Raw genomic sequence first — 13580 nt, 5'->3', positions numbered from 1 at the left:
TGTCAAACCAAGCCACCACCCCTGTACACAAATGCTGAAGTCAATGCAAGGGTTGTTTATGATGTAAATAATGTTTGTGATTGTTCAGTCATATCGGTGAAATGGTGCTGCTTCCTGTATCTGAGTCTTCAGCTTCTTTAAAGTGATTCAACCTGTTTTACTGACTGGTTATTTACCTTTAAGTTTTACACTAATCAAATGATACAGTCACTCTTTCTTTATTCCTCAAGGGATATTTCATGACAAACACAGTGCTGGATTTACATATTATATAAAGCATAATATTTCTAGTATCACATTAGTACCACAATAGGAAATATCAAATTTAATGTATAAATGAATGGGACATTTAGTTCTTAAACTGAGCTGTAATTTCACCAGATATTTTTTGATACAGTATGTATTGTGTGTTATATGTCTTCTCTTGCCTTCCCTCAGGTATGCGACTGTCAGCATCAATTTGCCCGTTGGGATGATGGTCAACAGAGGAGGATGCCAGTCATTGGTGGTTGCCAGGGAACAGAGTTTACCCATGTCCTCCTGGACATTGAAAAAAACTTGGAGCGTGGCCTACAGAAGCTGCGCTCTGTTGATAAGTTTGTCTTCGATATCAAGAACGAGACATGGTCTATTGAATTCAAAAGGTAGGTCTATTACTCTTTAACATGTTCAAACTAAGACTAAATAACTTTGTGTCTTTGGCTTTAGCTACGCTCTCTCAGCATCTCTAGATAATAGTCTCTATTTTCCTGAAACAGGGTTCAAGCTAAACTTTTGGGTACATGTGAGGAACAGCTTGTATATATTGTTGCTTAACCTCCTGGAAAAACTAAAAAGTCTATGTGTGTGCACCTCTTCTAACTGAAGCCACAAAAATAGTCTTGCATTTGGTGTTTTTATGTGTGGTTATGTTCTTGTGTATGTGTGTGTATACACAGGTTTGGTGATTTGGTAAAGGGTCTGGAAAAGAGGATGAGGAACCTGACCAGTTCGATGTTTAAGGAGGTGTACAGAGTGGAGGACGGAGTTCTGCTTTTGGATATTTTTAGACCTGTATTTACCCGAACGGTGTGTCTCCAAACATACACACACATACATACACTGAAAGCCTTACTAAACATGTGTTTCTCAATTAAATACATTCTCTCAGCTTCTGTTTAGTAATTCTTAAGCTCATATAGCTATATAGATTTATCATTGGATGTCTGTGTTTTCACTAACTCACACTGAAGTCAGTTTTTTTCTTTCATGTGTCTTTTTTTCTCATACCCTCAAACCCACTTCCATCCAATCTTCTGCAATCCAGGCCATGGTGTCCACCATGAAAAATAAAGTGGAGGAAGTGTACAGGATGTTTGACAAGGAGCTCATCTTAGTCAGGACAGAGCTGCAGAACAAAACTGCTATTCCTGACCTTATGCCCCGGTTTGCAGGCCAGGCCTGCTGGGTGAGAGGCCTCACACATCGCATACAGAGACCCATGGAGGTGAGTTTGTTAGACTACACAGTAATCTTTTCCTTTGTGTCTTTACTCCATGACATCACATACAGTACACAATGCAGTCCATACTGGTTCTGGTTTCATTGAATTTGAACCACATATTGACTGTAAACAGATTAATGGTCTTCAATTGCCATCCTCCTTTTGGAGCTCTATCCTTGACCTTTTCATCCTTGGTCCCCTCTATTTGTCCTCCAGGTGCTTGAGAAGACCTCCCACTTCATGTATGACTCAGACAGCCGCAAGCTGGTATTTTCCAAATATGGCCAGATAATCGAGGCTCTGGATCAGATGGAGAAAGATACCTACAGCAACTGGATCCAGAACCTGGATGAGAAGTACATCAAGAGACTGGAGAAGCCACTGATGGTGCGCTGCAAGGACAATACCTCCATGCTGGCCATCAACTTTGACAAGTGGGTTACACAAACATGACATACTCACAAGAGACACGAGGCATACACATTCACACACAAGTATATTTACATTTATGCAGTGTCTTACACTGTATACTGCATGTCACAACTCAGCACAACTCACCCATAATTGGCAATCAACTGTATCTGTGTCTAAATAAGAGTTAAACTATTTGACACAGACACAAATACACGTGCTCACACACTTGACGCTCATGTCTTATTATATTTTGTGTTGCAGCAACCTATTAAATCAGATCTCTGAGCTCATGTACTGGAAGAACCTTGAGTATGAGATACCGCCGTGTATGTGCAACATTTACCAGAACATTGAGGACTTCAGAGTCCTGAGGGAGAGAACACTGCTGCTGATCAGGAACTATAACAGGTCTGACACAGACACACACACACACACACAGAAGAGGAGAATAAACGTGCATGTAATCAACACTGAATAGGTGTGTGGTGTATTTCTTTGGAACATACTATGCCTTTAACACTGACTGTTTACACTGACCGTCTTTAGAAGTGCTCTCTTCTGGGGGCGGTCGGTAGCGTAGTGGGTTAAGCGGCCGCCCCATGTGTGGAGGCTACAGTCCTTGCTGCAGCTGGCCCCGGTTCGAATCCCGTATCGGACGGCCATTTACTGCGTGCCACTCCCCCTCTCTCTGCCCCCTGCTTCCTGTCTATCTTCAGCTGTCCTGTCATTAAAGGCCAAAAAAATTATAAAAAAAAAAAAAAAGTGTTCTCTTCTGATTTCTCTGCAATGAATAATGCAGATAGAAAAACTTGTGTTTGAATCAAGAACAGAGCAGCCCACAAAAGCACCTTTTACATCATTTGAACTAAATGAAAAGCCTGACATAAATACCGATGTTGTTACACATTAAAATGTATGACTTTACAAATAGAAAACACACAGCAACACTCACATTGACAAACTCACATACTCTCAGCAGCTGTTTGATATTTTTGCTTCTTGTGTGTGTGTGTGTGTGTGTGTGTGTGTGTGTGTGTGTGTATCAGACTCATTGGAATGCTTTCTCCTGACGAGCTGGGTCTGTTTCGGGAGAGAATTTGTGTAATTGATGAGAAGATTCAGCCGGGACTGACAAGCCTGTCGTGGTTGTCTAGGGGACATTCGAACATCTTCATCCAACAGTGTCTCCTGCTTGTTGACAAGGTTAGAACGCACGTGGGCATGTGTACAGTGTTATTGTTGCTGTATCAATGTTTGGTTGTCACTATGTCGCTCCTCTCCTCTTCTGTCCTTCTCATTATGCTCCAGGTCCAGTCAGTAGTTGATGAATATAAGGAATTCAGTCAGACCATCTCCAACCTCTGTCATCAGATCAGTGAAACATTGCTGGTTAAACTGGATGGAAAGACTGTGTACAGGTAATGGCAGATGTGATTTCTCTGCTAATGCAGCAGTGTGCAGATATTATTTATTTCATGTCACTTGTTTTAACATGGTTCATAGATTGGACAGACTGTATGTATTTTAAATGCATATTTAGTACATTGTAACAGTGAGCAAAGTCGTTTTCTGTTTGATTTTACACATTATGCCATGTTACTGCGTTCTTCTTATCAATTTGTACATTCATATGGGAAGATGTGGTTTTCTTTTATGCTAACTATCATTCTTTAAAATCTCTTCCCCTCAGTTCAGACATAGAGGTAATTGTCCACAGCAAGCGACTCCATATCAGGAGTGATGAATGTTGTTGGTCACATCTTTGGTGTTTCTCCTGTTGTAATCCTCAGGAACATGGAGTTTGAGGGTGACCAAAAGGCTCACCAGCAGAACCAGCTCCAAATCCTGCGCTCAGTGCATCAGAATATTGCTAATATCATGACCCGAATCCACAGCACTTTCTCTAATGATGGACCAAAGGTCTGTGTTTTTCATTCAGTCAGTACTGGTAGCATGGCATCAGAAATGTGCCTGCACTTGTAACACACATACACACGTATGTGAGACACTGTGGAGGCAGAGGCTTACAGGATTGAGAAACAGGATTTTGTTGTACTGGTTAAGTAGTCATTAGTGCATTTGTTTTCCAGGAGATTAAGTTTAAAGGTTACAAAAAACACAAAATATTTATATAAAGTTTAGTATATAGAGTAAGTGAAGTATGTTGCATGTTTGTAATGCTGATCGAATTTTTGTTTTGTCAGGGTACTCTGGCTTCCTAGATGTCTAAAGACATACAGGTTTATAGGTTCATTGGTGACTCTAAATTGCCCGTAGGTGTGAATGTGAGTGTGAATGATTTTTTTGTCTGTGTGTGTTGGCCCTGTGATGAACTGGCAACTTGTCCAGGGTGTACTCTTCCTACCTATGCCCAATCTCAGTTTGCTGTAGCCCCACGCGACTCTCATAAGTGTAAGCAGTTATGGAAAATGAACAAAGGAATGGATGAATGTCTGGATTAAAACTTTATCAACTACTGCTTGTAAACACATGACAGGAACAGGATTTTTTCTTCCCTTATTGTGAGACAGATTTACTGATTCCTCTACATCTTTAATTAAACAGTTACCGCCCAAATTTACTCATGTTTCCTGTGTGTCATTTTTTACCATGGTGTTTAAGGTTCAGGAGTACTGGGCGAGCTTCACAGACAAAGTGGACAACATGGTAGAGAAAGCCCTAAGGTTCAACATCAAGCTTTCCATGGAGAAGCTAATAAAGGCCATCAGTGGAGACAGCAAGACATCGTCCAAACCCTTGTTCAAAATTGACGTAGCATTGCACTTGGGAGCTCATGAAACCACACCAAAGGTACCAGCAGCCCCTGATAATCCAAATAGATCATGTGATCCTGTTTTGTCTGCACCATGTTTTGGGTATGTCTGCATATGCTGACCTGCACACAAGGCATGAAGTGGCATGAGCAAACATAAAATTAGTCTTTCTTATTCTTACTCAGACACACACACACACACACACACACACACACACACACACACACACACACAGGCTGTGTTTGGAATCGCATACTACTGAGTATGCAGTGTATTCCTAGTGCTTCATACTATGTGGATTTTGGTCGTGCGAGAAATGGCCAGTATATTCCCCTGTGTACTAGATTAGCAAGAATTTCTGAATATGTGTTGTGAGCTTATAGGACATACCCAAAATGCATTGTGTCTCTTCAAACTGTATAATGGCAGACTGCATGGCACACTGTGACTAGTAAGGGGCATGTTTAGATAGAATCATAAAGAATGATGGAGAGTGAAGGCAAAGCTAGAGTTAAGTTAAAAGGGAGTTAGCTTACAGTGTACTGTAGAAAGAGTTTCAAATATTTCACACAAAAATATTTAATCATTTTAATACTACTGGAAAATATTTAAATGTGTTACATTTGGATGTTTTTTAAATCTGCATTTGTGATAATTTCATTTCATTTTAATGGTAGCTCAAACCACTAATGTCATTCTTGATACAGTCATACTGCTCTCCCATCTGTGAAAACATAGGTTTCTTACTTTAAGTAAGGGCTGGTAAAAAAAACCCAGTGACCTGTGGCGGAGAGGGTGCCGCAGGCTACTGCGTTTTTTTCTGGACATTACCATCAAAGATCCAACTTTTGGAAAAATGCAGCCCGACATCACGCACCCCTCAGAAGCTCAGATTGGACAAACCCTCCACACTCAGCCTGAAATGTCGCTGAAACCGAGGCAGTGCCTGGTCTTGTCTGAATGCAGCCTATGTGTGTGTGTGTGTGTGTCTCTGTTTTGACAGGTCGAGTTCTCCCCAACACTCAGAAAGCTTGCTGAGATGGTGAACATTATGCCTGAGCTCATAAACATCATCTCAGAATTTAAACGACTACCACAACTTCTCTCCTGCGAAGAGTCACAGAGGAATCCCATACACATCAACATCGGTTAGAACTTTTTCTTTTTAAAGTGACTTTATAAGTATAATAATTGGGGTGGCTGTGGCTCGGAGGCAGAACGGGTCGTCCTCTAATCAGAAGATCAGAGGTTTGATCCCCTCCAGTCTGCATGTCGAAGTGTCCTTTGGCAAGATACTGAACCCCAAATTGCTCCTAAAGGCTGCGCCATCAGTGTGTGAATGTGTATGAATGTACTGTACAGCAGTTTGAGTGGTGGGAAGATTAGAAAGGTGCTATATAAGTACAGTCCATTTACCATAAAGCAATTTTTTCTTCTTTTTCCATTTTCCAAGAGAGAGTGCTAGTTTGCAGATCTGACCTGTTTTCACTCTGTGCTGAGCAAGTAATATATATATATATATATATATATATATATATATATATATATATATATATATAATAGTGTGTTGTGGGGTATATATATATATGTGTGTGTGTGTGTGTGTGTGTGTGTATGTGTGTGTATATATATGTATATATATATATGTGTGTGTGTGTGTGTGTGTGTGTGTGTATATCTGTGCTACTACTCACCCTGGTCCTCTTTGATCCTTCAGAGCAAGACAAGGAGATAAGGAAGATTCAGGCTGCAGTTGTCACACAAATGACAGCCAATGCAAGCCTCCTGCAGGACTATCTGAAGACCTGGTACAAATACAGGGATATCTGGGAGATCAACAAGGACTCCTTTATACAACAGTATGAGCGGCGAAACCCATCAGTCGCTTCTTTTCAATCAGAAATAAGCAGGTACGGTGCAACAGAAACTCAGTTTTAAACATCATTCTTTATTTGATCTGTTTAAGAAGTGTCTATGAACCTTTTCATGCTTTTTTCTGCAAACTCATTGACGTACGTTTGTAACTTGTAAGTGACATGAATTAAAGATGACATGAGCTGCTGTTCACTATGAAGGAGGAAACTACCAACCTTTAATAGTCACCAATTTGTCACCTTTGTCACTTGTCAACTTTTAGTTCCCAGTAGCTGCTTATGTTAAAAATGCCCGTACACAGAGACCTTGTGTTTTTATTTGTTATCATCTACCAAGATAACTTTGGTTTAATCCTGTCATAAGACAAATTTGCTGTTTGCTATACTAAAACATGCAGTCGCTTGAATGTCCCTCTTATGCTTTTCTATGTTTGTCCATTTTCTCGTTCACACCCAGGTACGCAGAAAAGGTTGACAGTATTGAGCGGGAAAAGACGACAGTGAACATCCAGTTTGTCACCCTGAGCAGTTCACTAATCAAGTCATCGTTGATGCAGCACTGGAGTGAGTGGCACACCAAACTCACTCAGCTGCTCAGCCACATGGCCACCACCCGCATAAAAGAACTTGATGACTCGTTGCAAGACAATGCCTACAGGTGGGGAGTCAAGTGAAGGAGCTTTATTTTGGGGGGCATTTCAAATGTTTATTATAGATGGTAAATATGACAGCAAAGAGGAAGAGAGATCCAACAAAGGCCCCTGATATCTTAATCCTCTGAACCATAGGGGTGCCCAGAAAGTACTTTATTATGAAGTTAAGGTTTAACAGTTTCTTTTTTTGTATGTAAAACTGGCAGATTGTTCGTAGAAGGAAACTTACATGATTATTTTATTTTCTCTAGTTGTAGTGCCTCTTTAATTATCTGTTTTCCGATAATTGATCAAAGACATTTTCAATCAAGTTTATGCCAGCTGACTGATTTTATATCGAGTCAGGAGAGTGTACGTGTAACTTGATAGGACTATATTGATTTAGATAATTTGGCAGCTTATATAAATCTACTGTTTGTAAAAAACATTATAAGTTTTAGCAAGAAAAAGACAGTTTGTGAAATAGTCATTGTGAGTGTGCGACATGCAGTGTCTCAAAAACATTTTGACCATCAGTTACTATGTGGTTATCAGTGCTTGCCACCAACTTCTGCTGCAGGTGGTGTGGGACTACAGGTTTACCCACACATTTACTTTTCAGGACTTATCAAACACACTGTTCCATGCAGAGTGCACATACTTATTGGAGCACCTGCTCTTTCCACTAAACAAGGTGAAGTCAGGCAAATAAAAAAAAAAAATATATATATAAATGATTTATTTAACCCAGGGTGTATAAAAAAAGTATTAAAAGGTAATAACTTGGTGAAAATGGAGGCCCTTAAAGTAAAAGTATTAAATGTCTGATTGTGTATTTATTAGTATTTAGTATTTATTTATTTTGTTAAAGAATAGCACATGATTTTTTGTAAGTTTGTTTGTTAAAAGTTCACCAGAATTTCATAGAATTTCATTACAGACTGTTATAGCAACTTCTCCGTTGCTATTTCCGTCAATTAGAGAGGGGGAGCTGAGGTGTGTTGCTGTGGGTGTGTCTAAGCTAAACGTAACCGCTGTGAAACAATCAGGAAATAGCTTTTTATTTCTCTGATTAATAACAGCTTTATCGAGGCCGGCGCTTGCTCTCTGTGTACTCTATGTCTCTCTAGCACTCTCTCTCTCTCTCTCTCTCTCTTGCAGCTCTCTCTCTCTTTCTCTCTCTCCTTAAAATCATTGGACGAAAATCAAAGTAAACTTAAGTAAACTTCTTCGTTTAACTATATTTTGGGGTAAATTCCAAGTCAGACTCAGATTTAGAAGCTGGTACATGAAATAAACAAAGTGAGAACACACACACAGGTAGATGATCAGAGTTTAGTCCATGAATCCACCTGGATAGTCTCTGCTTCAGATGTTTCTATCTGAACGCCCACTAAAACTTGAAACAAACTTTGCACAAAAAAGTTGATTTCATAGACTAAAAAATGATCATTGAAAAGTGTGAATAGAACAGCTGTTCACAAGCATCCTCCTGTAAAACACTGTTGGTCAAGTATACTTGATGTCTTCATTAGAGAACATGGTTATGTGTGGAGTGGTGCTGAACTCTTACGCATTGTGTCATTTCTTTAGCAGATGTCAAGTAGCGTAACTCAAATGATGTAGTTGGATCTGTCTACAGTGTTCAGCTGACTGACAACTTGATGGGAGAGCAGCCATTAACTGCCATTTCTGTGCTGCTAGTATGTCCAGTACACCGCTCCAACCGAGTCCCACCACCAGTCAAACTTCTACTGCAGCCATTGCATCTTCTCTGAAAGTTGCTTTGGATAAAAGCATCAGCTAAATGACTAAATGTAAATGTAAATACCTAAGGGATTGACAGTAACAGTGCACGTGCCCTCCCATTTATCAATCCTGTTTCTGCTATATGACTAGAGGCAAGTTGCATTGAGGGTTTAAAAAATATTTAGAAGGTATTAAAAAGGTATTAAATGGTATTAAATTTAACCTCAGGATTCCTGCATAAACCCTGTAAACTAACATGATCTTTTTAGTCATTAAGAGAAGAAGAGATGGGAAAGGATAGGGAGAAGATAATGATCTGTATTCTGCTAAAGGTGGTCTGATCTCTGTATGTGTGTTCAGGCTGGCAGACCCCCCTAAGACACTGGAGGAGCTTGACAATAGACTGAAACTCTTGGTGACTCTCCAGGGCGATTTGGTCAAGACAGAATCTCAGATTTCTGTTGTTCATGATCAGTTTACTCTTCTGGACAAATATCAGGTCTCAGTGGAACAGGCTGTAAGTACTTCTTTCATCAGCAAATACACACGTAGAGCTAACATGACGCATACACAGACTGTACTGTGTATGTTTGTCTATAATCAGTATATCATTTATGTAAAATAAACAGATTTCTTTTTTATTCTTGTGTTTGTAACCTGTAATGTCTAAGGTTTTCCCACATAGACATAAAGTTAGTGAAAGAAGGTGCCTACTATACATAAAAGGAAAACACTTGTCATATGTTCTATGTATCTACACATAAGTAAACACTCAGAAGATTGCTTCTTATCATTATTCCAATCCCACCACAGGTGCAAGATATACGTAACAAGCTGAATGAGAAGTGGCAGTGGTTCCAGCAGGTGGTAATTAACAGTGAAATCAAGCTGCAGAGGCATCAGGAGGAGTTTAGGAGCAAAGTCATCGTCTCCTCTGAGGAGTTCCAGAGGAAAATCCAGACCACTTTGCAGGAGTTCAAATGCACAGGTCACACTTTTCTCTCTCTTTCACACACTCATATACATTATCACTGTGGTGAATAGCTGGTGTTGATTTCTGACTACAGTGCTGCTCTCTTTCACAGAAAAGATGATGGATGACACCATCATCATCCCTCACTCCTCTCTGTTTCTCCCAATTCTTTTTTCTTTTCCCTCCTTCTTGTTTAAATCTTTAAAACTAATATTTAGTCATTTTCAGATTAAATCTTAGATTCTGTCACATGATATGTACATTTAATAATAGCACTTTACCCTAGACTATGAGATTGATTGAAGATTAAATCTACAGTCATTTGTACATAAGAAAACAAGATGGGAATTCTGTCTTTTGCTAATGCAGTTGAGTTTGTTAAGTGAATGCATGACAAACAAATTTACTTTTTAACATAAAAAATTGTAATCCTGTAAATAAAAAAAAAAGTGATTTTCTATGTGTGTGTTAATATTTTTGCATGTCCAAATCTAGGTCCATTTAACAGTCTGCTGAGCACTGAGTTAGCCTTGAAACAAATAGCAGAGTATCGCAGCCATGTGGAGGATCTAAAACAGGAAGAGAGCACCGTTCTTCAGGGGCTGCGCTCCTTCAAAATAAAACAGCCTTCTTCCAAAGGCCTCCGGATGCTGGAGAAGGTCTGATTTAGCACCTGTCTTAAAGCCCTAACATACTGTTGTCTTGCCATAAACTTCTACTGATTCAACACACTGAACAGTTAATCCAGAGAAAATTATTGTGAGAATTATGTAGTAAGTATCGGTATGTGTTTATATAGTAGTTGGACATTGACAGGGCATGAGAGGCTTTTAAAGGAATGGTTTATGTTGCTAATGCTAAATCCCTGTCACAGGAATGTGTTGTTGCGTGTTTAACAAGTGATCTTCTGTTTGTTTTTGCCTGTATGTTCTCTACAGGACATAGACCACCTGCAGCAGGTCTGGGAGATCACACAGGCCTGGAATGCCAACTGGGACATCTGGAAGGTTGGTCATTTTGCTGTGCTGCAGACAGAGAGTATGGAGAGCGCAGTACAGGACATGTTCCAAAAACTCCACGAACTGCAGAGCAGAATAGAGGTCAGTTCTCCCACCCAGAGTTATTAAATAACTGCTCCTACATTATTACAAGCACAGTTATGACCTGCAACAGCTTAGGTTTAGTCTCATACAAATAAATTGTACATGCATACTAGAGTTGTCACGATACCAAAGTGAGTAACCATGATACTATACCAGATACTATACTATCATGGTTCCGGGTATTATCGCGATACTGCGGCCTTTTTTTTATTATTATTTTTTAACTGCAATGTGTGTACAAGTTATAAATACTTATTAATGACTTATAATGTTGTTTGGTGCATGATAAACATAATACTGGTGAAGTAAGAATTAGACTGAAACAAGTTTGAAACAACGAGTTTGGTTTTTTGAGCAAAATTAGTGGAGCCACTGACGCCGACACTGTGGCGGACTCACCGCTCGGGCCCAGTGCTTCTGCCATGGTGAGTGTGTTGTCTTGTGTTTGTGACTGTAAGCCGTGCGTACATCTGGGCAAGACAGAACTTTAGCTTGTTCAAAGCGGAGCTGTCTTCAACGCACAAACAGCCAATCAGCTAACAGACGGGTGGACCCAGTGTGCGGAAACAGCACAACATCATATCCCCAGACGTCACCAGTAACAGGCAAACAGCCAATCATTCAGCAGCTGTGTAGTTCGGTTGCAGTAGTTTCCATGTTGGTTTGTTTACAAGGGAGTAGCATGCAGTGAGAAGCCAGGAGGAGAGCAGAGGTGACCGCTTTGTAGGGGAAACTGGCACCGGTAGTATAGTAATCCACGGTAGTACCGTCGTATAGAATTTCTAGTATAGCAGGGAACCGTTACGATTTGGAACCGCGGGGTACCATGGGGTATCGTGCAACTCTAATGTATACCAAACAATACATTTAATGAGTACTGTTTGATGGAGAAGCTGTATTTTGATGAAACATGACACTGACAAATAGTGTGTTTTTAGTTTCAGACCCACATACACTGCCTAAAATGTATTTTCCACTGACAACTAAATTTGTAGCTATTCAATCTCACCAAACTCCAGCTTTCCTTTAGCATCTCTCTCCTTTACGTTACACAGCAGTGAGGACCTGATCTTTCTCTGATTGCAGGAAAAGTGGGACATAGTACATTTCTGCAAGAACAAGTTTGAACAGGTCAAGCAGCTCATCCCTCTCATTGCTGAGCTGAAGAACCCAGCCATGAGACACAGGTACTATAATTACTACTATATATGTCATTGTAACTATTGTCTTACTGTAGTTATAATGGACAAGACAGACTGACAGGAACACAAGTAAGAAAGTATTATCGAAACAGTATTAATATGTTAATGTCATTATTTAGAAGACTAATACCAGGTGGAATGAATAATATGCTTGATATGTGTGTGCAACTTTTAATCATGCTGTCATCTCATCTTGCCTTGGTCCTTGTACCATTAAAATAAAATATAAAAAAACAAAAAGGGAAAGAAGCAAAACACCTTTGCATACAGGTTGTTATAGTGCAGCATGCAGGTGCTCTGATCGACTGGCTACAGATAGTTCTAGGCCAATATTGGCTGTATATTGTCTGATCAGTGGTTTCTATAAACAGTGATCTAAAGAGACAATCAGATGAGTCTATGAGTAATAGTCACCTGAAAGTTCTGCAGCTGATTGATAGGTAAACAGGGACTAAGACAAACCCTGCTTTTAATGCCACCATTCTTTCAGGCACTGGAAGCAGATCTGTGATGAGGTGCAGTGCTCTTTTGATCAAACCAGCACAGAATTCACCCTGGAGAAGATGCTATTTCTGGACCTCAACAAGTATGCTGACAAGATCCGTGAGATCTCTGGAGCTGCCAGCAAGGAACTCTCCATAGAACAGGTCCAGTTTCTTTCTCTAGTCCATAATGATAAAGCATTTTTATAGCTTATTCCTCCTCCAGTCGTTCTAACCAAGGTCTCACCCAGGAAGTTGGAAGTGTAACTAACTGGCTTCCCCTCCTTTCTGTTGAATAGTAGAATAAGAAAATAATAATAAAAGAAGTTAATACTTCAAGTCATTAAAGTAATATGATGTGAGTCATACTGCACAGAGCAAAGAAAGAAAGAAAAATAGAAATTGTCATTATGCCAATTTCTATAAGGAACTCAAAGCTAAGCTTCACGACAATGTATCACATTACGCTTGTGTAGAATAGAAGAGTAGAACAGACATTAAAACAGAAATGTTGCCTCCTCATTTAGTCAACACTGGTCTGTTAACATAACTCTGTGTGCAATATTTAAGGATTTGGAGGGCATTACCAAGAAATGGGAGGAAACACTCCTGGACATAGCACCTTTCAAAGATTCAGACCACTACTGGTTGAGGTGAGAAGAGTTAAAGAGTACAGTTATAAATAAAGTTATAAACGCAATGCAATACCCTGTAGACACAAAGAAGAGGGGGCAGTCACAGTGAACTGTGGTGCAAGAGTAGAGGAAACCCAAACATGTATAATTCAATACTGTTGAGAAATGAACCAATAAAAATAATCAAAAACATCTTCTATGGCTAATAAAAGCAGGTCTCTACCATCATGCAACAATAGTGCAGAAAATACTTGATACT

The 13580-nt window shown here is 39.7% G+C and overlaps 1 protein-coding gene across 1 annotated transcript in view; it reads left to right on the top strand.

The window, feature by feature from the left end:
• The window catches only part of LOC104938287 (dynein heavy chain 2, axonemal), a 67800-nt gene that overhangs the window by 5952 nt on the left and 48268 nt on the right, over window positions 1-13580 (top strand). Inside the window, exons 10-28 of the mRNA XM_027283501.1 lie at window positions 439-644; window positions 939-1068; window positions 1307-1486; window positions 1700-1917; window positions 2159-2305; window positions 2944-3100; window positions 3206-3315; window positions 3688-3817; window positions 4520-4708; window positions 5675-5819; window positions 6389-6581; window positions 7003-7203; window positions 9287-9443; window positions 9740-9914; window positions 10395-10558; window positions 10838-10999; window positions 12089-12189; window positions 12695-12851; window positions 13257-13339. Of these exons, the coding sequence (XP_027139302.1) occupies window positions 439-644; window positions 939-1068; window positions 1307-1486; window positions 1700-1917; window positions 2159-2305; window positions 2944-3100; window positions 3206-3315; window positions 3688-3817; window positions 4520-4708; window positions 5675-5819; window positions 6389-6581; window positions 7003-7203; window positions 9287-9443; window positions 9740-9914; window positions 10395-10558; window positions 10838-10999; window positions 12089-12189; window positions 12695-12851; window positions 13257-13339 (3005 nt within the window). The remainder of the gene's footprint in view (window positions 1-438; window positions 645-938; window positions 1069-1306; window positions 1487-1699; window positions 1918-2158; window positions 2306-2943; window positions 3101-3205; window positions 3316-3687; window positions 3818-4519; window positions 4709-5674; window positions 5820-6388; window positions 6582-7002; window positions 7204-9286; window positions 9444-9739; window positions 9915-10394; window positions 10559-10837; window positions 11000-12088; window positions 12190-12694; window positions 12852-13256; window positions 13340-13580) is intronic.

This window comes from Larimichthys crocea, chromosome X (genome assembly GCF_000972845.2).
Source record: "Larimichthys crocea isolate SSNF chromosome X, L_crocea_2.0, whole genome shotgun sequence".
NCBI classification, from domain to species: Eukaryota; Metazoa; Chordata; class Actinopteri; family Sciaenidae; genus Larimichthys; species Larimichthys crocea.
The sequence above is the reverse complement of the archived record's forward strand: the minus strand, read 5'-3'. Positions and strand labels throughout refer to the sequence as shown.